General features: G+C 36.5%; 2 protein-coding genes across 2 annotated transcripts in view; one reads left to right on the top strand and one right to left on the bottom strand.

Annotated features, from left to right (window-relative positions):
• Positions 2,394-4,325, top strand: LOC109836180 (transcription factor MYB21-like). Its single transcript, XM_020404058.1, has 3 exons — positions 2,394-2,742; positions 3,190-3,427; positions 3,770-4,325. The coding sequence occupies exons 1-3, from the start codon at positions 2,525-2,527 to the stop codon at positions 4,247-4,249; spliced, it is 936 nt and encodes a 311-aa protein (XP_020259647.1). The 5' UTR covers positions 2,394-2,524; the 3' UTR covers positions 4,250-4,325.
• The window catches only part of LOC109839483 (uncharacterized Rho GTPase-activating protein At5g61530), a 32,491-nt gene continuing 12,760 nt past the window's right edge, over positions 4,460-24,190 (bottom strand). Inside the window, 7 exon segments of the mRNA XM_020407920.1 lie at positions 4,460-4,870; positions 12,607-12,763; positions 15,128-15,372; positions 15,437-15,514; positions 15,630-15,728; positions 17,205-17,223; positions 17,308-17,370. Of these exon segments, the coding sequence (XP_020263509.1) occupies positions 4,725-4,870; positions 12,607-12,763; positions 15,128-15,372; positions 15,437-15,514; positions 15,630-15,728; positions 17,205-17,223; positions 17,308-17,370 (807 nt within the window). The 3' untranslated portion in view covers positions 4,460-4,724.

The raw sequence follows: 24,190 nt of genomic DNA, 5'->3' as shown, positions 1-24,190 counted from the left end.
TTAGTTTCTCAAATCTTCAATAACTCCAAATTAGTCCTTCACGTCTCAATTGTTGCTCATTAGTATCTCAAATCCTAGTGTTATTGCAATTTGGTCCCTTAATGACCAAAACACTCTTAAGTAACGTTTTTTGAAGGGCTATTTGGAATTTGGCACATCAAAGTTTAAACTTTTTGACTTTGATACCCCCAAATTCTTTTTGACACTTTGATACCCTAAAGTTTGCATCTTTTTTAAACTTTGATATCCCAAATGTTTTTATGACACTTTGATACCCGAAATTCAACATATTTTTTAAACTTTCATACTTAAAATTCCACATTTTTTAACTTTGATGCCTAAAACTTAACACACAATTTTAAATTTGACATCCAAAAGTTTGGGGTATCAAAGTGTCAAAAAACAAAAGTTCGGGTATCGAAGTGGCATAAAAGTGTTAGCAAAAATTTTAAGTATCTAAGTTAAAGAAAGTTGTAAACTTTAGGGTATTAAAGTGTAAAGAAAAAACTTTGGGATATTAAAATTAACAAGGTGTAAACTTTAGAATACCAAATGGGGAATAACCCTTTTTGAAAAAGATAGGTTCTAAGTGTGAAATCATAACTAAGGGGCATTTTGGTCATTGAGGAACCAAATTGTAAGACCCCTAAGGATTTGAAGGACTAATGAGCAATTATTGAATTTTGAGGTCCTAATATGAATTTATTGAAGATTTGAGGGACTAACATGCAAATAACCTTATTTCTTTTGGGTTAACTTCAGAAAACCCCTTTCACAAATAAAGAACACCCCCCGGGTAGGGGTGTGCAACGGTCGGTTCGGTTCGGTTTTTACTAAAATTTGAACAACCGAACCGAACCGCCTATAATTCAAAATCGAACCGAACTGTTGCAAGTCGGTTCGGTGCGGTTCGGTTCGGTTTGTTCAGTTCTAACTTCTTATCAAACTTCTTATCAAACAACAAACTGTGTTAAGGGAAAAAAGATATCAACAAAGTAGGAGATTATGAAGCATTAAACATTGATATAATGATATTGTTTTCAACCCATAATGATTCAGAAAATGAGTTTAGGGTTTGAGTCTTTGACTCTTTGGGGACGAGTCGGGTAGGGTTTGAGATCAGAATGGGCAGTATTGCACTATATTTGGTCGGTTCGGGTCGGTTCGGGTTAAAAAGTTTTCAAACCGACCCGAACCGTCCTACTCATAAAACCGATTTTTTCGGGTCGGTTCGGGTCGGTTCGGTCGGTTTTTTCGGTTTGGACCGAACCATGCTCAGCCCTACCCCGGGGGAGGGGGGCGTAATTGTAAAAGGACCCCTAAAGGCCAAGGGATTTTACACATAATCTTATGAACTTGTGTTGTTCTCATTAAACCCTTTAAAGTTTTTCATTTAACCGCGAAAACCACCTTAAAACATAACACGTTAATTTGAGAAATAATAAAAGGATAGAAGAGTGATTTCTTAAGGGTTGGGGATATTTGCGTCTTATTTTGTCATGCCCTGACACGTGACACGTTAGATTAATAGTGTTATTTTGAGAGTTAAAGGGTAAAATATTCAAGGATTTAGTAATATAAAACAAATTCAAGAAGGTTATGCACGATACCCTAAAGTTCAGGAGAGCTTGTAGAATTAAAACGCACAAGTCAGATTATCTCCAAAACACCCAAAGTTATGGGGGCTGTGGTAGATTAGTCGGGATGGCGGGGATGAGAAAAATGGATATGGATGTAAATATCAATATCGATATCTGATAGGATACAAATATAGATATATAAGTGAAATGTCCATATTGGATATTTTAATTGTTAATTTTATGGGAACAACCTTAAATTTAGTCTTTTTTTAGATAATCCTCCTTAAATTTTGTCAGATAACTCTCAACTAACGTCATCTGATCTGATTTTCAATACGTAATTCATGTACGTCCAAATAATTACAATGCCACTGATGAGAAAGAAACCCCTTCGTATCCTTTTCAATAATTTAATGGTAATTTTCACAAAAACGAACCTCGAGTTCGATGCCAATTTTTAGGATTTTGTTCTGAAATGGAGGAGGGAGGGTGTTAGGATTTTGTTCAAGGTTTGTGGAGTCCAATTAAAATAAGTTTGGCATTTACCTGTAGATTCTTAAAAAATAATGGTAAAACAACCATTGGTTATATTATTATTATTATAGTCTATAGTCTATAAATCTATAATAAAATGACTCAAGTTTATATATGCTTGACATGTCATTGGACATATAGATCTTCAAGTATATGAACGTGGGTAGGTCGTTAAACGTGACCAAGTCAAAAAAATTCAAAAAAAAAAAAAAAATCAACCTTAGAAAACAAACGTTGTAGAATCATCCACGTTCAAAATTCAAAAACTCACAAGCACACACTCCCACCCTCCCCTACGTCCTAGGAAGTGGGCGTCGTGGGAGATAAACACCCCATTTATACCTACAAACTCAAAATAAAATGGAGAAAACAGGTGATTTAATTCATTAAACAGTCAACTGAACCGAACAATGCAAGAGCAAAATCACCACCATCATCATCATCAGTGTGCAGGTTCCTTCATGAGGAAAGGGCCATGGATGGCGGAAGAGGATGAGATCCTCTTGGATTATGTAAAGAAGCATGGACCTAGAGATTGGAGCTCCATTCGATCCAAAGGCCTCTTGCCGAGGACTGGCAAGTCCTGTCGCCTTCGCTGGGTTAACAAACTCAAACCCGACTTAAAGACGTAGGCATCGCATAATCCTCGATAGTAATACTAATGCGCGAGTTCGCTTCTTTGTGTTTGCATCGTCGACAGAGATTTGAATTTGCTGCATTTGCGGCGGCTTTTTTTAAGTTCTTCAGTGTTTACTGTCTACTGTTTTCAGTTTATGGTATAGCAAAATGATGAATGCTTTTAATTGGTATTGATGCATGTTCTTGTACTAGGCCACTTCCAACCTGCATAGTGATGTTCTTCCTGAGTTAATACTTCTCTTGTGCTCATAATCTTGATTATTGCAAGTTTTCATTTTTATCGATCACTCGTGTTTATGCAATCGTGTTCCTACTCCAAACCGATAATTTGTGGGTTTATCTGCTTCAAATCAGAAAATATCATGTAATCATGTATACCTTCTTGATTGCTTGATTAATGTACTCTCTTGTTCAATTTTCTGTGGTTTGTGTGAAGCGGATGCAAGTTCTCACCTGAAGAAGAGAGAATAGTGATAGAACTGCAAGCAAGGTTTGGGAACAAATGGGCAAGGATCGCAACATATTTGCCAGGGAGAACCGATAATGATGTGAAGAACTTTTGGAGCACGAGGCAGAAGAGACTTGCAAGGAGCCTGCAAAAACCTCTGCCTTCGAAATCTAACAAGAACCAAGGCGAAATTCCTAGCCTTACCGATGAATCTCCAACCTTTGAGGTAACATATCATTCCACGGTATTTTCTTTTTTTCATTTTTGGAGATATAAATCGAAGAGGGGTTGGATAGGGGTTTTCTCATATTAGAACCTAAACTCTTTTTGTATTACGTCCACAATCTTTACTTTTGTAAATTATACTTCCAAATATTCCTATTTTTTTCGAAACAACTACATGAATTAGGGGGCTTAAATTTTAAGCATGGGGCGTTATTCGAAGCAACTTGATGGATTTAGAGGTATATATGAAGCACCCTTTTCAAATATTAAACTGACTTATAACATCAAACTTGGACGTGCCACGTACTAATTTTGCGATAATTTCTATGTTAATCTCTGTCAGGTTTCCTTACTTGATCTGTATTCGTTTGAAGAAGAGTCTCAGAGCATCCAAGACAGTCAGACTTCCTATACTGACAATCAAGACGCTGCAACGATGATTCAAACACGAAGCCTACCGCCGAACCAAGATCTAACTAGCCCACACAACTTAACTCCTCCACTCATCGAACCATTGGAATGGAAACCGCCCACACAACTAGACTTCGAGCATTTCTCAGACTCAGCGTTGGATTTTCCCCTCTTATTTGATACTCCTGAACTCATCCCAGGACACGGGAGCACGAGCTTTCAACAAAAATTTGCTTGGCAGGACAAAGATTCGAGTTTCATGCAGCTCCCCGAGAGTCTGCCACCTTTTGACAAGAATAATATTAAGATTGAAAGGGATTTGGGGACTCAATATAGTTTCGATGATTTTCCAGTAGATATGTTTGATTATGCAGATCAGCCTGGGCCACCAACTTCACCTGCTGCATGGTAGAACTTTTTTTAGAGAGATTTGATGTTTGTTATTGTTATATTGTTTTGGAGATGAACTTAAATGATTACCGTATGAATGATGCTTTTCTTTCCGCAGGATGATAAGTAAGTATTTCTACAGCTTTTAATAGTTGATGACTCTGTTTCCTTTAAAAAAATATTCAGGGTTCTTGAAAGATGGATAATACTTTCTCGAGATTTGGGAGCAAGATTGAAGTATGGATCAATATTGGACAATGCAATGAGGAACTTATTAAGATTCTTACAATCCCAGTTTACGTTCAAAATGCTAAAACAATGCTCCAACTATACAATATCCACAATCAATACTTTGGAGAATTTTATACGCCACCAGAAAAAGGAAAAAAGAAATTATGCTATCTAAATTTGCCTAATAAAAAATCAGCTATATTCACATCTGAACGTCGATTCTGAACAACCATTACCTCTAATAGTCGCAAATAATCTCTCAAAATTCATCTCCATATGGTTTCGTTTGCATCTGTGAATATGGGATTGTGATGCTCAATGAGACACTGGATAACCTCAATGGCACTGTAATCAGGAGGTGAACCGTCATCCAGAGGAATTTGTGATGAAGTATCAAAACTATCATCGTCATCTGCAAAATAAAAAAAGATATTTAGAAAAACAACATTCAATTTCTGTAACATTGACTGGCATCAAAACTAACTATCATAATCATCTGCTGTCTTGTTGTTCTATGGTAAACTGCAAAGCAAATGAATTTTATTTATTTTTTGTGTTCCTTTTTCAACTAGAAGGTCATTCAGATTCAACTTTCATTTATACTTCCATGGATCTCAATTTCTTTGGACTCAGTACTACTTCTGTGGATCTCAACTTCTTTGAACTCAGTACAGCTGACAAGCAGACTCCCAGGTTTAGGTAGTTCCGTGATTATCACAGTTAGCGTTTCATGCTGGTTGTAGAATCGTACCATGTCTCGGTCATTCCTCAGCTATCTTCCCCAGAAACAACTATCATTCATATCCTTCTTACTTCCGTATAACATACCTCACTCATGTCAGCATGCAGCCTCAGCCTCAATTGTTGAAAATTAATTGGAGCGGGCCCCACCTCACTTCAAATCACCGAAAGCAGCAGCCATCTTTGAAGTTTTGAAAAGAAAACAAAATGGCAGGGCCGACTGCTACAGTAAAATATTAATATTTTATTATACATAGTATTTTTCTAAAAACTATAAATAGGGCTCCAAATCCTTAAGAAAATCTCATCCCAGAAACAACTTCTTACATAGAAGAGTGAGAGAGAAAAAATAGAGAGAGTTTCTTCTTGCAAAAGAGAGAGAGTTTGTAACTCCAGAGTTTTCTCCTCATAGTGAATTCTTCTATCCTTGCCCGTGGACGTAGGCAATCAAGTGCCGAACCATGTAAATTTGTGTGTCTAACATTTTATCTCTACTTTTGCTCTACTATTGCTGCGACCCTGCTCTATTGGGCTCCGGGTTTGTCCTAACAAGTGGTATCAGAGCCAACTTAGGGTACTTGTATATATCTACTTATCGTATGCTCTGTGGCTGCCACCAAAGATGGATCCTCCACATCAGAAAATAAGTTAGGTTATCACTTACCCTTTGGAGGTGACAGGTACTATTCACGAGTACGGTACTGTTCACAAATACGGTACTATTCATAAGCACGGCACTATTCACGAATACGGTTACTGTTCATAAATACAGTACTATTTACGTGAAATAGTAAGAAGTTACTGTTCGTGGTAGAAGCAATGGCGGCGAAGTTCAAGATCGAGAAATTCGACGGGAGTAATTTCTCACTGTGAAAGTTGAAGATAAAGACTATCTTGAGAAAAGATAATTGCCTGGCGGCCATTGGTGCAAGGCCGGACGACATCACAGATGATAAAAAGTGGAACGAGATGGATGAAAATGCTATTGCAAATCTCCATCTGGCATTAGCAGACGGGGTGCTGTCAAGCATAGAGGAGAAGAAGACAGCAAAGAAGATCTGGGATACTCTAACAAAGCTATATGAGGCGAAATCCATGCACAATAAAATCTTCTTAAAAAGGAGACTTTACACTCTGAGGATGGCGGAATCTACATCGATGACCGATCACATCAACACCCTAAACACACTGTTCTCCAAACTCATAACGTTGGGGTATACAGTTGGTGCGAATAAACGTGCATAACTTCTACTTCAGAGTCTACTTGACTCGTATGATCAGCTCATTATCAATCTCACAAACAACATCCTTACGAGTCTTCGACGATGTTGCAGCCGCTGTTCTGGAGGAAGAAAATCGGCGCAAGAACAAGGAAGACAGACAGACAAGTTCGCAGCAAGCGGAGGCCTTGTCGGTGACGAGAGGAAGATCAACAGAACGTGGCTCCAGTGGGAGTCATGCCCATGGTAGATCGAAATCACGAAGTAAGAAGAATATCAAATGCTACAACTGTGGCAAAAGAGGGCACGTCAAATCGGAGTATTGGCACAACAAGAAGAGTGGAGATAAAAAGTCTTCAGAGCCATCAACATCTCAAGGATGCGTTGTCAGCACGTCAGAGGATGATAAAATTCTATTTAGTGGAGCAACCACTGTTGATGAAGGCAGAAAGAAGTTTGCTGATGTCTAGCTTCTAGATTCAGCAGCCTCTTGGCACATGACCTCTCGGAGAGATTGGTTTCACAAATATGAACCTATCTCAGGAGGATCTGTATTCATGGGGAATGATCATGCCTTGGAGATTTGCGGTATTGGTACTATCAAAATCAAAATGTTTGATGGTATAATACGCACCATTCAAGATGTGCGACATGTGAAGGGCTTGAAGAAGAATCTATTGTCTTTGGGACAATTAGATGAGCTCGGGTGCAAGACTCATATAGAAAATGGAGTCATGAAGATTGTTAGAGGGGCGCTTGTGGTGATAAAAGGAGAAAAGATAGCTGCAAATCTGTACATGCTCAAGGGAGAGACTCTGCAGGAAGCTGATTCATGTGTGGCATCAACCAGCCGTGGAGAAGAACAAACCATGATGTGGCATCGCAAGCTAGGCCACATGTCAGAACGAGGCTTGAAGGTTCTCTCCGATCAGAAACTGCTTCCTGGACTTAATTCGGTAGCTCTTCCATTTTGCGAGCATTGTGTTACAAGCAAGCAGCATCGACTGAAGTTCAACACATCGAGTTCTAGAAGCAAGGCTATTCTGGAACTGGTTCATTCTGATGTATGGCAAGCACCAGTTACATCCTTAGGAGGAGCAAAGTACTTTGTATCCCTTATTGATGATTACTCCAGGAGATGTTGGGTGTATCCTATCAAGAAGAATGCGGATGTGTTCTCGGTCTTTAAAGCCTACAAAGCGCGGGTCGAGCTTGAATCTGAGAAGAAGATCAAGTGTTTGAGGTCAGATAATGGAGGAGAATACACAGACGGTGAATTCTTAGCATTCTGCAAGCAAGAAGGCATTAAAAGACAATTCAGTACGGCTTATACTCCACAACAAAATGGAATGACGGAGCGGATGAACATAACTCTATTGGAAAGAACAAGAGCTATGTTGACAACTGCAACTCTGGAAAAAGTCTTTTGGGCGGAAGCAGTAAAAACCGCTTGCTATGTGGTGAATCGATCTCCATCAACTGCAATACAATTGAAGACGCCAATGAAGATGTGGACTGACAAGCCAGCTGATTATTCCAACCTCCATATATTTGGATGTCCAGTGTACGTAATGTACAATGCCCAAGAAATTACAAAACTGGAATCAAAATCCAGAAAATACATATTCTTGGAGTATGCTGATGGAGTAAAGGGGTATCGCCTGTGGGATCCCACTGCCCACAAGATTATCATCAGCAGAGATGTTATCTTTGTAGAGAACCAACTACAAAGTGAAGAGAAAGAAAGCAGTTCGAGGAAGGACTCAGAGACTGTAGCTGTTCAGGTAGAAGATAATCCGAATTCTTCTGAAGCAACACCGGAGCATGATGTACAAGAACCGGTCGAGTCCGAGGCTCCAGAAGTTCGAAGGTCAACTCGTGAGAGAAGACCACCGACTTGGCACTCGGAGTATATTACGGAAAGTAATGTTGCATACTGTCTTCTAACAGAAGATGAAGAACCATCAACTTTTCATGAAGCTATAAATAGCACAGATGCATCTTTGTGGATGGCAGCAATGCAGGAAGAAATTAAAGCTCTCCATAAGAACAAGACTTGAGAACTTGTGTCACTGCCACAAGGAAGAAAGACCATTGGAAACAAATGGGTCTACAAGATCAAGCGAAACGGCGATGATCAGGTGGAGCGATATCGTGCTAGATTGGTGGTAAAAGGATATGCTCAGAAAGAAGATATTGATTTTAATAAAATATTTTCTCCTGTAGTTCGACTAACAACAGTCCGAATAGTCCTGGCTATGAGTGCTATATTTGACTTATATCTAGAGCAGCTAGATGTGAAAACAATATTTCTTCATGGAGATCTTGAAGAAGAAATTTACATGCTCCAACCAGAAGGTTTTGAAGAAAAAGAAAAAGAGAACTTGATTTGCAGATTGAACAAATCTCTGTACGGTCTAAAGCAGGCGCCGAGGTGTTGGTATAAGAGATTTGATTCATTCATCATGAGTCTTGGATACAACAGACTTAATTCAGACCCTTATGCATATTTCAAGAGGTTTGGTGAAAATAACTTTGTTATCTTATTGTTGCATGTTGACGACATGTTGGTTGCAGGCCCCAACAAAGATCGTATCAAAGAATTAAAGGCTCAGTTGGCTAGGGAATTTGAAATGAATGATTTAGGATCTGCAAACAAGATTCTAGGGATGCAAATTTACCGAGACAGAGTTAATAGGAAGATTTGGCTTTCTCAGAAGAACTATTTGAAGAAAATCTTACGGCGTTTTAACATACAAGATTATAAGTCAATTTCTACCCCACTTCCTGTTAATTTCAAGTTATCCTCCAGTATGAGTCCTAGCAGTGAAGAAGAGAAGATGGAGATGTCTCGAGTACCGTATGCATCAGCAGTGGGAAGCTTAATGTTCGCGATGATTTGTACAAGACCAGACATTGCACAAGCAGTGGGAGTGGTTAGTCGATACATGGCGAATCCTGGTAAAGAGCATTGGAATGCTGTAAAGAGGGTTCTAAGATACATTCAAGGAACCTCAAATGTTGCATTATGTTATGGGGGATCTGATTTTATTGTCAGTGGATATGTTGATTCTGATTATGCAGGTGATCGTGATAATAGCAAATCCACCACAGGTTATGTGTTTGCACTTGCTGGCGGAGCTGTAAGCTGGGTTTCAAAACTGCAGTCAGTTGTGGCTACTTCAACAACAGAAGCAGAGTATGTAGCAGCTACACAAGCCAGTAAAGAAGCGATGTGGTTGAAGATGGTGCTGGAGGAACTCGACTATGAACAAAAGAAGATTTCTCTATTTTGTGACAGTCAGAGTGCTTTGCATTTGGCAAGAAATCCAGTCTTTCATTCAAAAACCAAGCACATTCAAGTTCAGTATCACTTCGTTCGTGAGAAAGTGGAAGAAGGAACAGTGGATATGCAGAAAATTCACACCAAAGACAACCTAGCAGATTTTTTGACAAAAACAGTCAATACTGACAAATTCATTTGGTGTCGATCCTCCTGTGGTCTGTCTGAGACGTAAGCAACATGAAGATGGCAAGATAGAAAGAATGATGTGAAGATATGATTGATACTCAATCAAATCTTCAAATGGGAGATTGTGAGCATGCAGCCTCAGCCTCAATTGTTGAAAATTAATTGGAACGGGCCCCACCTCACTTCAAATCACCGAAAGCAGCAGCCATCTTTGAAGTTTTGAAAAGAAAACAAAATGGCGGGGCCCACTGCTACAGTAAAATATTAATATTTTATTATGCATAATATTTTTCTAAAAACTATAAATAGGGCTCCAAATCCTTAAGAAAATCTCATCCCAGAAACAACTTCTTACATAGAAGAGTGAGAGAGAAAAAATAGAGAGTTTCTTCTTACAAAAGAGAGAGTTTGTAACTCCAGAGTTTTCTCCTCATAGTGAATTCTTCTATCATTGCCCGTGGACGTAGGCAATCAAGTGCCGAACCACGTAAATTTGTGTGTCCAACATTTTATCTCTACTTTTGCTCTACTATTGCTGCGACCCTGCTCTATTAGGCCCCGGGTTTGTCCTAACAACTCACTCATTATTGAGATGATCCAAGCTGATCTAACGTAAAAATAGTTAACATAGATATTTGTTTTCATATTTTCAATTCCAATGAAAAAAATGATATTGATGGGTGTTTATTTGGAATGGGTATTTGTTAAATCATAATATTATCACAATATTCGTCCAACAACATTAAGCATGTGTAACAAGAAGTATACTTTCCTATATCTACCACTAATCAGGATGAAAGAAAGATTGTAGAACTTAAAAGTTGGTTGAATGTTCTTTACATTTTACCTGTGTTTCTCCCATGTAAGGATTAGTCTTCAGAAGTAAAAATAAATTAATTCTGACTTAAGAAGAACAGTTAGTACACTTCATTTATCTGGCATTAGTCAGGACAAAAGAAAGATGGTAGAAGTCAAAAATTGGTTGAATGTTCTTTACATTCAGACCGTGTTTTCTCCCATATAAGGATTATACTTTTTAAGAAAAACCAATTTATTTTTACTTGTTCAACTTAAGTAGAACAAGTCCAAAACTCATAATAAGACATGAAAACAATCTACTTTTACTTCCATATAAGGATTAGACTTTAGAAGTAAAAATAATCTACTTTTACTTCTTCAACCTAAGTAGAACAGGCCCAAAACTCATAATAGGACACGAAAACAAAATAACTATATATTTTAAACATGGGAGAACATGTGGTGCTCAAGTTTATAAACGTTGTCTGATTATTATATTTTTGTTAATATTATTACAATAAGGTTTCAAAGATGAAGTTTGCGCAGCCCATCAGTTGCACCGACATAATATTTTCTGATTAATTCACATCTTAAACTGGCCATTTCAAATTGAAGGTGACAATTCGTTCACAGTCCCAATCATCTTCCAAAATGGTGGGTGCCCATTTATTCTTGCTAAGGAGGCATTGATGAAATTGCAAAAGAAGCCTTCATGACCCTACACTTACACAGAGAGCCTGATTCATTTATATTGGAACAACTTATTCTATTTGTCCTGTTCTTCTTCTCATCCGCTCTCCTAAATTATATGAGCAAGTCCAGCAAGTCTCTACAGAATGCAGAATTCTGACAATTATAGTTGTAAATTATATCAAATTAATATGTCTTTGTACCTTCAAAAGTGTGTTACCTACAAATGTAGCTAAGTCTACACAAACAGGAGCAACTGCATTTAAAAAATCATTTTACAAAAAAAGGTATAATCTCTTTCTTTAAGGTTTTGGGCAAAAAGGGCAAAAACTTTTTCCCCCTTTTCCAGAATTTAGCACTCTACCTCCATTTATCTTTTTCGCCATCTCATTTACATCTTCTAGTCCATAGATATGTCATTCAATAAAGTATCTCAGCTCATACTAGGACTTCATGGACCACAAGCAAAACTTTCACTTTGACTTTTCTGTGAACTATTTCCTGCTTATGGAGCCACTTCAAGAGGATTCATTTGCATATAGGTTTTAAAAATATCTACATTGGACTTAATAGAGAGATTTACTTATCCTACTCAGAATACCTTTTTAAATTTAGATCGTGCATATTCTGATGAGCATTCTCACAGAAGGTCAAAAATTAGTTAATGCTCCTTCTCACATATGCACCAGCCAATAATCAATATTGCACTTATGGATGCATGAGCAAACTTATCTGTAGGAATAGCTGATATGCGGCGCCAATTGAAAATAGGGGTTCCCCCTAGAAACCACCTTAAAAATAGGGTATTTACAAAAGACCACCTTTCAATTTTAATTTATACATAAAACACCTTTAAAGTGGTTTATTTTTTTGGCAATCAACAACCTCCTAGTCAAACTTTTCATTAAAATCCCAAAATTACCCTTTAAAACCTCACATTCAAGGCACGTGATTTTAGTGTTTAGGTCTAGTTAGGATACAACTCACATACCTTGAACTTGAATGTTTTAAGGTTCCTTTTGGGTTTTTAGTGAAAATTTGACTTGAGGTAGTTGGTTGCTACAAAAACATATTTTAAAGGTGGTTTGTGTATAAAATGAAATTGAAAGGTGGTCTCAGTATGAGTACGCTATTTTTAAGGTGGTTTCTATGGGGGAAAAATTAAAAATATTAACATGATGTTTCGAGCTATTATATCTATCAAAATAAAGGAGTATCCTATCTTACCCAATAGGTAATCACTGGTGTTGTAATTAGATGCCAAATCAGCTGTCTTGGGAGGACCTTTTGTATAATAAATGTGGCTACAGTAGTCTGCTCTTGAATCACCTTTCTGCCTCATTAGAACTGGTGTCAGTTCCACGGCCAGACTGGAAGCATCCATCTGCATATCAATAATTTGCTAATTTAGATCTTATTTATCCTAAAAGATAATGTTTACTGTTAGCAAATCCCATGATAAAAGAGAGCATAGGGTAGCCCCAAGTAAGATGATGATACCATCTCAGCTTCATAAACAAAATTCATGTCTTATTGTACCAGACTCATAAGATAACATCAAGCCTCCACTCAGCTGCAAGTGATTGGCCTTATGAATGTTATTCGTTATCAATCTATTAAGGACCTGAATTCCTGATTCACCGAGGGGGAAAACCCCTCGACTGAAGCTATCCAATGCAATACACCATTATGATTTATTTGCCATTATCACAAGAGGATTTCATCTTTTCAAGAAACAGAAAGAAAAACTTCTCAAAAAACAGAAAGAAAAAAGACGGCTAAATACACAGCACAAGCATTGCATAGCCAGAAGGATGGTGCTCCTGGTACAATGGGACATCATAGAACATATAGGCAAAAAATAAAATTAAAATAGCTTAAAAACTTATATATAACCAATTAAAGATGAGAAAAAGAATCTTATCTAGTCCCACCAAAATTTTACATGCATTCTACACCGTATCTTGCATAACCGTAACATGTATAAGAGACTATCCAACAGTATTTTGGTTTACATTTTGCATCTTATCAAAACTTGTCCTCTGTCAATCCACAATTTTGAAGGGGTAATGCAAAACCAAGGCAACAAGGTCGTACATCAAAGATGTGAGAGCTACCTATGCTATTGCTCAAGTGAATTGGGGCACCAAATGTTCAAAACATTATTTACAGCTATTTCTGAATAGTGAACATGTGCAAAATATTTTGTTCGCGATTCATATATAAATGACATGAACAAAAAATCAAAAATAACAAATGAAGGCATGGGCATACAGAAATGTAAACTGGATAAAAACCACAGAGATGTAAATTAATACATGGATTCATGAAATGAGCAAAAAGACCACAAAGCCATAAACTAATTCATTACTAGATGACAAAGAAGTCAAAAGTCATAATTATTTGGACAATGGATAGTGCAGCAGATTACATTCTACCAGTCCAGCAAAAGATGAGAATAATAAGTGAAGCCACGGACATACAGATATGTAAAATGAACACATAACACAAAGCTATAAAAAATTTAATACATTGGAAAATAAAATAAATTAACAAGGACATATACTATGAGCGCATATCCACTGAGCCATAAACTAATTCATTACTAGAAGAGAAAGAAGAAATCAGTGACCACAAATTATTCAAGTGGACGGTGTAGCAAAATAGATTTAACCAATCCAACAAAAGACAAAACGTAGATTCATTTTATTCAGTCCATCCATTAGCGAAATACAAGCAAGAAGGAAAGAGTCAGATTATGTTCATAACTAGTGATATTACTACAAAATAGTTGAACATTTAGGCTAACATTAAATGTGTTTTTGAACAACTTGGTATCATCGCAAAACAACTAGCAACTAATAAGCAAACATAGATTGGATATTGTTAAAGAAACCAGGTAGCTTACACATGAAAGACAGCAGCTGAATTCTTTTACCAGTAACCTATGTGATCTTTTGATGTGTTCAGTAACAAATTTAATTCAAAAACTTGAATTGAATCATCTTCGATCATCATTCTCTTCTTCAAGCTGACCAGCTACTGATTAATGTTTTGACTGCATTTAGATAAGATAGCTACGATGTAGCTGTTATCGGTTATTAGATAAGGAGGGAGGGAGAAAGCAAGTGATTTGAGTTTTCTTGGTCATTAGTCATTACGATAAAGAGAGTTGCCAAGAGTTGGGATGTAAGCAATAAGTTTGAGGTCGAGTGCAATACCAAGCTTTTACAATGATTGTTAGCTAACGATGTATGTGGTTTCATGAGTGGTGGTGTGGTGTATAAGTACCTACCAGCCTCCAAGGTCATTCTTAAACACCAACTCTAGTGGTATTTGGGACATCTAACAAGGGTTTCTGTCTACTGTTGGAGCCAAACAGGGTCTTAGTTCCTTATTTCTTCATGGGTGCGCACACGGAGTCAATCTATGCAATGGATACATTTACAACAGGTTTCACTGCAATAAGCTGCAAAGACTTGGCAGCAAAGTTACAATCTAATAAAAAACAAGGTCTTATCACCCCGAAGAGATGAGCATCATGAGTATAGTCATACAAATGTATATAAAACGTGTTCATTAGAATAGAATAAGAAAGGATTATTCACCTTGTTTACAGATGCCTTTTGGCTCACCCGAAGCAAGTTCATTAGAATAGAATAAGAAAGGATTATTCACCTTGTTTACAGATGCCTTTTGGCTCACCCGAAGCAACAGAGCAGTAACAAATTCCAGTGTCATGTTTCACCTTGTTTACAGATGCCTTTTGGCTCACCCGAAGCAACAGAGCAGTAACAAATTCCAGTGTCATGTAATTTGCATTTGGAAGCTTCTTCAGAACATTTCTCATGTCTCGAATACTGCTTCTGGCATCTCTAATTTCATCATAAAGTGCAAAAGTGGTCAGTGGCTCAGGAAGGCTAGCAAGATAGCATTTTATCAATGCTGCCACATCAATTGCGCTTACACCATCTGGCAACTGTGCATTCCAGTCTGCAATTAAATTGTACCATTATAACCACTATTATGATCACAGAAGATAGAAACAGAGTCATACCTTGGTTGTAGATTGAAATTAACTGCCGAATTACTTTTCTATCCCCTTCGTCTTTAAACAAGTACTCAGAGTGTATACCTAGAAAAAGCAATTTTGGTATAAGATTTCTTAGTAGTCAATATTCTACTCAGTAGCTTAACTTCTGTATGTTAAAAGGTGAAAACCATTTTGATCACTTAATATCTGTTTTCACCTGATATTATTAAATGATCTGCACATCGTACCAAGACTTGAGGAACAGGCCTAGTAGACTGTTGACGTTGTATGATAATCTCAAGTGGGACACCAAATACTGCAAAAAAATACCATATCTTCAGAGACTATTTTCTTCAAGAACAAACAACAAGATTAATACAGCCATAAAATTTAGTTAGCAACATCTTAGTGCAATGTGTCATCACCCATCTAGAAAAGCAGAATACCCGCTAGTGAACCTTTCTGCAAGCAACTTACTGAAAAATATCATATGGTTCAGAGACTATTTTCTTCAAGAACAAACAATAAGATTAATATGGCCATAAAATTAAGTTAGTAACATCCTGATGCAATGTGTCATCACCCATCTAGAAAGTCAGAAGTTGCTATTGTTAATGTAAGAAGAAATCCAGGAAAATACATAGACAACATACACAGCGATCAGTGCATGAAATTCTGCAACAAGAGAAGGATCGAATAGAAATGAAACAGTGAAAACTATAGTAACCAGCAATTAATTCCTCAGCCTAGCAGACAGTAGGAAGAACTTGGGGTCAATAAGGCCACAGGACTCACATCTGAGCCCTCAAGTCCATACCACTCGAGAACAATTCCAAGTCAATGTGATAGAAGTTCAAGTACCATATGCTTTAGATAGAAGTCTAAACAATAGTAATTAAAGTGGCCTTGGTTTAAGTTTTGAATTAATTAATTTAATTCTAAAGTAATGGCTATATTTTGTGTAGTTGATGAGACATGACAGGGTTTAATCTTGAAAGAGGAACACTCAGAATCACAAGGATATAGAGATATAATCCACATTGATGGCAACGAAATACAGTAGTGAAACTTTCTGCAAGCTATGTAAGGAAACAGAGATACATCTCACAGGACTGAGAAGGATGTTGTTGGCAGATCAGGAAACATATGTTTCTGGAACCGTGTAATTGTAGGATAACTATCAAGTACAAGGAAATAAGTTTACGATTGCCTTACAACCTGCCACACTTTATGGGCCAAAGAAAGATGGAGACAGAAGTATGCACAAAAATAAGTGTCACTAAAATATGAATTTCAGGATGAATGAGCAGAAGTATACTATAAGATGGAGTAAAGATTGATTGCATTTGTAAAACATAGAGATAGCTAAACTTGAGGCTAAGATGAAGAGAATTGTCTGAGATGCTTTGAAGTTTGAACATGCAGCAGATACTCATAAGTATGCCAATAAAGAGTCATTTAGACATAGGAGTGATGATATGATAGTTCAAGAGAGATAACCATAAGGGCTAGCTAAGTTCAAATGACGAGATTAGAGCACATAACCTCCCATTTATAGAGAGTTCAGTACAGATCTAGGTGAGCTTAGTTGGTGTATTTATTGTAATGACCCTACGAATACAATTCACAAAAAGCTTAACAGTTCCGATAGAAGCTGATATGTAGAAACAAAACACGGAAATAAATAAGAAAACAATACTTCACACAATATAGGCAAGATATATAGAAGAAAACAGGAGCTCATTGATCATTTAAATTTATAATATAACTATTAAGATTGTAGAGAACTCACCATCGTTACTCGCTACTCCCTACAAGATGCAAAAGAGTATAAGAATCTACAACAATAAACAGGATCAAATAGAGTTACAGTTTATGCGGGACAAGTAACACACCTTTTGCCATCGTTCAATATTAGTCAAGAAGCTCTTGCTCTTATCTGCAGTTTTTTTCGCTGCCTGAAAAAGTGATACTATTAGATGAAGTTCAGAGAGGAAAAGTTTTCAGTCTTGACGGTTTCAAAAGGGGAAAATACAGAATACAAAGGAATATAAAGAAGATAGGTCAAAGGAAGGAGCGTCTACTGCTGCTTACAAAGAGATATTTTCAAAAAAAGGGCCTTGCACGTAGAAATGTAACCAGAACTCAATAGAAATAATAGATTCTTAAGATTTTTGGCCTCAGCGGACTCTTAACAAAGTAGAAACATCAGGAGTACAAAGAGAAAGATAACAGATACATGATAAAGAAGAAAGTCAAAGTGTGAATCCTGAGATAAATAATTTTCTCATTTTAGTAACAAAAAATAAAATATTCCAATTGACAAGCACGGAAGTTTATGATTTATTTAAAAAATTTAAAGTCCCCGCCATTGCAACAAAACTTCAAAGTTGTGATGAGGGTTAAGAGATATAGTTATATTCTAACATGCCCCCAAAGTTGAGAGCCTTTTGTTTTTTAAATTGAAACCTAGACTCATACTGTAGTATCAAATTATTTTAAATTTCGCATTAATTCGTAGTGGATTCGAACCTGTGTTGGTCTAGTACCAACTTAAAGTCTCTGCCACTGCACCGAAACATTGAAAGCTGTAGTGAGGGTTAAGGGATATGATTTTATATTCTAAGAAAATAGGTGAGAAACCTGTAGTTTATCTCATCAGATCCAAGTCAATAAATCAAACAAGTAATTCACCATTTTTATGCATAATGTAACATACAATGTAGGAACTGTATGCCATCGAGCCTTTTAGGCCTCATCGTCGAGAAAATTTTACAAAAATGTCTTTGCACATAGAGAATGTAATTAAAACTCAATAAAAATAATAGACTCTTTAAGATTTTTGGCCCCACCTGACTTCAAACAAAGTAGAAAGTATATAGAGAGAAAGCTGACGAATGATAAAAGAAAAAGGTCAGTGTATATCCCAAGATAAATAATTTTTATCCCAAGATAAATAATTTTCTCCTTCTATGAAAAAAAACTAAAACATTTAAATTGACAAGCACTAAAGTTTACGATTGATTGAATAGTTGGGGAAGCCAACTATTCATCTTATCAGATCCAAGTCATTAAATCAAACAAGTAATCCACCATCTATAAGCATAATGTAACATACAATGTAGGAAATGTATTCAGTCGAGTCTTTTGGACTTTTCTTATTGGATTGAACTCTATGTATCAATTTATTTGGATTATGTTGATCCACAAAGAGAGCATACAATCTTATCGGTTGTTTGGGATGATCTACCTCTCTAAAAATGTCACAGCTGGTTCCCATCAATATCTGGCATCACTTCTTGAACATCATGTGTATGATACTTTCTTGCATGCACACATGCATTAGTCTATATCTATGAAGCACGCACACGGACACGGCGACACGGACACGACACGGACACGGACACGGCAAAACCCAAAAAAATAGGGCACGGCGACACGGCTAGATTTTTTTAATATTATTATATATATAGATAAATTTATAAAATTCAAACAACAAACTAAAATGTAATCCTCAAACACAAAATGCTAAGCTACTAACAAGTCTAACATTGCAAACATATAAAAATTACAAGAGAATAAATATCAAGTTGCAACTAGTTCCATGGCTAAAAATATTAAGTTACTAACATTGCAAAAATATAAAAATTACAATCAAAAGCGTATCTTAAAATAAACTTTTCAAGTTGAAACATCAAAAAGATCGTTCTATGGATTCAACTCCATCATCCTCCTCAAACACAACGGCCTCCATCGTGGCCTCGTCAAGAGAAAGGGCAGCAACACCTAAAATGTCGGCACCTTGAAATGAGTCGAAGGCATCTCCACCAATATACCACATTCTTGATTCCTCTTCCATATACTCTTCCGAACTTCGCGAAAGCGAAAGGTTGATGTGAACATAAACAAGATCCTCTGCACGTACCGGGGTTAGCTTGTTCCTCTTTAAGGAGTAAAATTAGAGAGACGGATTTAGAGAGAGAAAGAGAATCAGAAAGAGAGAGAGACGAAGAGATCCAGAGAGAGACGAAGAGATCGGGAGATCGAGAGAGAGAGAGAGAGAGACTGACCTAGCAGCGACGAGCTGACGAGGACGAGCTGACGAGGACGAGCCGACGAGGACGAGGACGAGACGATCTCGAGAGAGAGAGAGAGAGACGAAGGGATTGTGGTGGCGTCGGGACTCTGGTAAGTGAAGAAATTAGGGTTTGGGTTTCGGGTTTTTCTTTTTTGTTCGCGAATCCCAGCTGTGTCGGGAACGAGTCGGGGGCGTATCGGGGCGTTGACGCGTGTCGGGGGCATTGACCGCGTGTCGAACTCATGTCCACGTCCGACACGCGTCGGACATGGACTCGAGGCCAAGTTTCGCGTGTCGGTGCTTCATAGGTGTATATAAGCAAAATTACGCTATTTTGAATAATAATAGATTTCAAACTTAACTAAGATATTTCTGGCTACTAATTTGTTCCTACATAGCTTTTGGTTTATTCGAAAATACATCGACAGCAAGGTTTCACAAAAATGAAACAAACTAACGCTCAATATTGATGAATGTAATGTTTTCTATCCCCCATAAATTTATATCACGGAAATATAGAAGATCACAACATGGTTTCTTTTTGAAAGCATGGGTTTGTAAGAAATTCCGTTTGACCGGTTTGTGTTAGAGGTTACTAACTAGTTCATCACGATAAGTTTTCACAACTCAGAAAAAGAGCGAGCATATGACGAGACGACATTGTTTAATGCTCAATTTTGACCATGTAAAGGTGCTCTTTCTCAATAATAAAGGGAGATTAGCTTTAGGAGATGGAAGCTACAATGGAAGACAGTAGTGGTAGCTTCATCAGTCAATACTTGAGTGAAAACTGAGGAGGCAGAGATGGCCACATTGGTAGGGAGAGAGTTAGTGGGGTCCTTCGAATGCCTCCAAAAGAAGATGCCACAACGTCGAATATGCTTCAGAGAGCAAGGAACGAAGAAGAGGGGCGGGAGAATGTGAGGGAGTGTCCGATGTTTACCCATGGAAGGTATCATATAGATCCACAGGTGGCGAGTTAGCTCAATCTTGACCTGTCAGGAGGGTGAGGAGATTAGCTAAGATTAAATTAATGCAACGAAATATTGTACGTGAAAATGGCAAATAATTCAGCCTACTTTCCATTCGGATATTTTATGCAACAAAATATTATACCTAAAAAATTATTGTTTACATTGAAATATTATATATGGAATGATTGTTTAATGTTTACAAAACAGAAAAGAATAATCCCAATTTCAAAAGTAAGGTTATATTAATGCTAACTAGCTCCCAAAAAAATAATGACGTCGATCTTAAAAATGACATTTACAAAATCTCCTGACAATTTGCCATTTTCTTTTTGAGAATTTATCAGTGTGCTATTACAAAGTATAAATGACAGATACAGTAATTATTAGCTTTTTTCACAATAATTGAGACTAGATTTGAAGATATTAAAGAAATAAGAAATTGTGAATAAAATTAGGTAAGTTATTAATCAAATAGACTATGTGTTTGATATAGTTTGTCTATTCTACAATCTAAAATCTAATAGAGAGAGAAATATATATTACTTAAAACAATTATGAGGTGCTAATTCCAAACTATTCTCACAAAAAAAACAATTGAGAAAAAAACTAATTTTTTAATTTTTTTTCTTCTGCTGCTCACTTCTGAGAAATCTTTTTTTCACAGGGAGTTGTAGGGACCCTACCACTAGCCTTTGATATCTACTTCTTAACTAAAGGAGAACACTGAAGGAGAAGTTAATGAATAGTAACCAATCATAAGGATTTGCCAACTCAGCCGAAATTCTCTCCCACGCCCACTTCCCAAACTTCTCATGTTACCACATTCTCCAAACTACCCTTTTTGTCTCTCTCTCTGAACTTCCCCCAATCTCCATTCTCTCTTCGAACCTAACCAAATCTAAACCCAGAAACAATGGAGAACCCCACCGTTTCATCATCAATATCAGATCCCATCGTCGCTGATATCTCCGATCGCCAAACAAATCCCTAGAACCACCCCTTCTTTTGTCGCCGATACCCCCTCTCCTCCTCCGACGTCTCCATCGTCAAATGCTTCCTCCACCGTCCTCAGACCTCGGAGATCGTGCCGCCCTCGAATTTGCAGGACAAGTTCGCCGGTAGGTCCTCTTCCCCTTTTACTTTCTCACCGTTTATGTAGGTTAAGAAGCCGTTCTTTTGTGACGTTTTTGACGGATTTTAAAAAAAAAATTTATGTTATTGATCGTTGACAAAGTTAGCTACTCTTCTTTGGGCGGTGAGGTTACCGCTGCTAGAGATGGGATATTTCGATCGGGGTTTCCTGATACTGCTAACTTCAGCTTCTTAACCTGCTTGAGGCTTCCTTCAATTTTGTAAGTTCTTATTGTTTTTTGCTGATTTTTTTTCTTGGTTAAAGTTGAGATTTTGATTGATTTTGGTGTATGGGTTTTGTTCGTTCGATTGTGGATTGGTGAAGATGCCTTTGCCTGGAGCCGTACCCGAAGGCGAATTCGGAGTTCTTAAGGGCTAATGGGATTAGATTGTTCCAGTTTGGGATTGATGGGTGTAAGGTAATTTTTATTTTTACAATTTTTGTTGAATTTTGGTTTATTTTCATTAATATGGAGTTGAATCGTGTTTTTTTAAGATGGAGACTAATGAGGAATCATTTGAAGCCAGACATAAACTTTAGCTTCATTGAATCTTATGTGACAAAAAAAAAGGCAAATGCTTTCTAATTTATGGTTCATTAGGGGTCCTCATTTATCTTTTGCTACTAGCTACCGATAAATATACTTCTCAATTATATTTAGTATTTTTAGCATATTGTTTGGATTGGTTTTTCATTAGCATTTGGCAAGTTCTTATATACTTTATTTACTACACTATTGCTAGCATTGCATTTTCGTGTAAACTTATTATTTAAGAGCAAAAAATAAAAATTCATGCGTTTCTCATAAAAGTTTATTTACAATATAAAACTTCTGTTTTAAAGAGTCGTTGTAGATAATATAATAAAAAAGAACAAGTAGTAGAGAAAGCATATCATTAAGATATCAAAGCAGACAAGGGAAGCAAGTGTTATGATTATAATGGTTACTGATACATAGAAGACCATACGATGTAGGATATAACATGCACAACATGATTATGAGTTCAAAAGGTTGACAAAAATTAGCATATGTATCTTGCCCTTTGTACAATGTAATGACACACATCGTCATGTAATTGAGTGGCTTCATCGAAGATCATATCACAATCTTCATAGAGCGAGTCTCTTATGATTGCATCATATCGTTTGACCAAAGTTCAAATTGGCATTTGCTTTTATACTCAAGATTGGCTGGCAGTTTCCATCTTAATTAGTCTTGAGGATTCCAATGCTTATGATGTAGGCTTTAATTGATCATCTTGGTTGTGTAGAGTCGAAGATACTCCAGTTCACATGGAAAATTCATTGTCCTTCACCCAGGACAATCTCATTTTATATCAAGAGAGTTAACTAGCACAAAAGTGCAAACTGGCTTCATGTTAATTGGCATAATTCCTTCAAATAGAATTGCTTCACCCCTAATTCCAATAATCATTAAACCAGAAACTCAATTGAGCATTACAAAGCAAACCCGAAGAGGAAGCTAAAGCCTTCATCTTGCATCATTTGTTTTAATGAATTAACATAGAAGGAGCACTACTTTTTTCCTTTTAGCTAATTGGTTCTTTGAACAACTCTTCCTGAAAATGGGTTTGCTTCCTTTTTTACAACACTGAGGATCTTTTTTAACATAATTACATTGCTTCGGTTGGCGTAACCATGCTTTGCTTCCTGATCATAGTCCTTACTTCGCTGATTTTTTTGGAAATTCATTAAAAAAGAACAAACACTAAACCAAAGAAGACAAAAGTAGATTTTTTGGGCTTTCTGGCTAGCTACACTTTCTGTAAAGAAGGATCTTTAGAGATCGATACCTTAATTTTTTGTATCTTTTAATTAGTCCAACAAAAGATCTACTTTTAGAGGAATTGATTGATATATAAATCATGGTGAAGAATTTGATCTAAATTCTAATTTTTTGCATCTCAAATTGTTGGTTTTTGGATTATTTAGTTACTTCTTTTAGCATAGTGAAGATGCTAATTTCTATTTATAATGATTAATTTTGATTTAGTTAATCTTAATAATGTCTAATTCTGATCATGTTACCAACCCTTATGTTTAAATTTGACTAGGTGGAATGCACGTGCACTACACGTGGTCAAATATTTTAATTATTTACTTTAAGTTTATTTATTTAATATAACATGGTTATAAAAAATTTATAGTTATCATAATATATTAGTTCTTTTTATATTTCCATGTGTAAAATCTTGTTAGATTTAACATTTTGTCTTCAAGAGAAATAATGATGTTTAAAGCCTTAAAATATTATTGATTTAAGATTAATTAGCAATTTGAATGTATGATTTCAAAATATTAATAATGTAAGGGACCAATATGGGAAAAATCTATTATTATTAATGAAGAAAACAAATTCTTGAATTCATTAAAGAAAATGGTAGGTTTTATCCAATCATTAAGGATTTTGTTTAGTTATAAAAAAAATCATTTCGACCTATTGTTTACTTCCACTTATTGCTTATCCAACGACCTAGTATTATATATATTCAAGAATTTTTTCTAGAATTTTCTAGCTTAGAATGTGCAAATTCAATCAAGAATGAAAACATAAACTATGTGATCAATTCCAA

Source organism: Asparagus officinalis, chromosome 4, assembly GCF_001876935.1.
Source record: "Asparagus officinalis chromosome 4, Aspof.V1, whole genome shotgun sequence".
Lineage (NCBI taxonomy): Eukaryota > Viridiplantae > Streptophyta > Magnoliopsida > Asparagales > Asparagaceae > Asparagus > Asparagus officinalis.
Note: the sequence above shows the minus strand (reverse complement) of the source record. Positions and strands in the feature narration are given on the sequence as shown.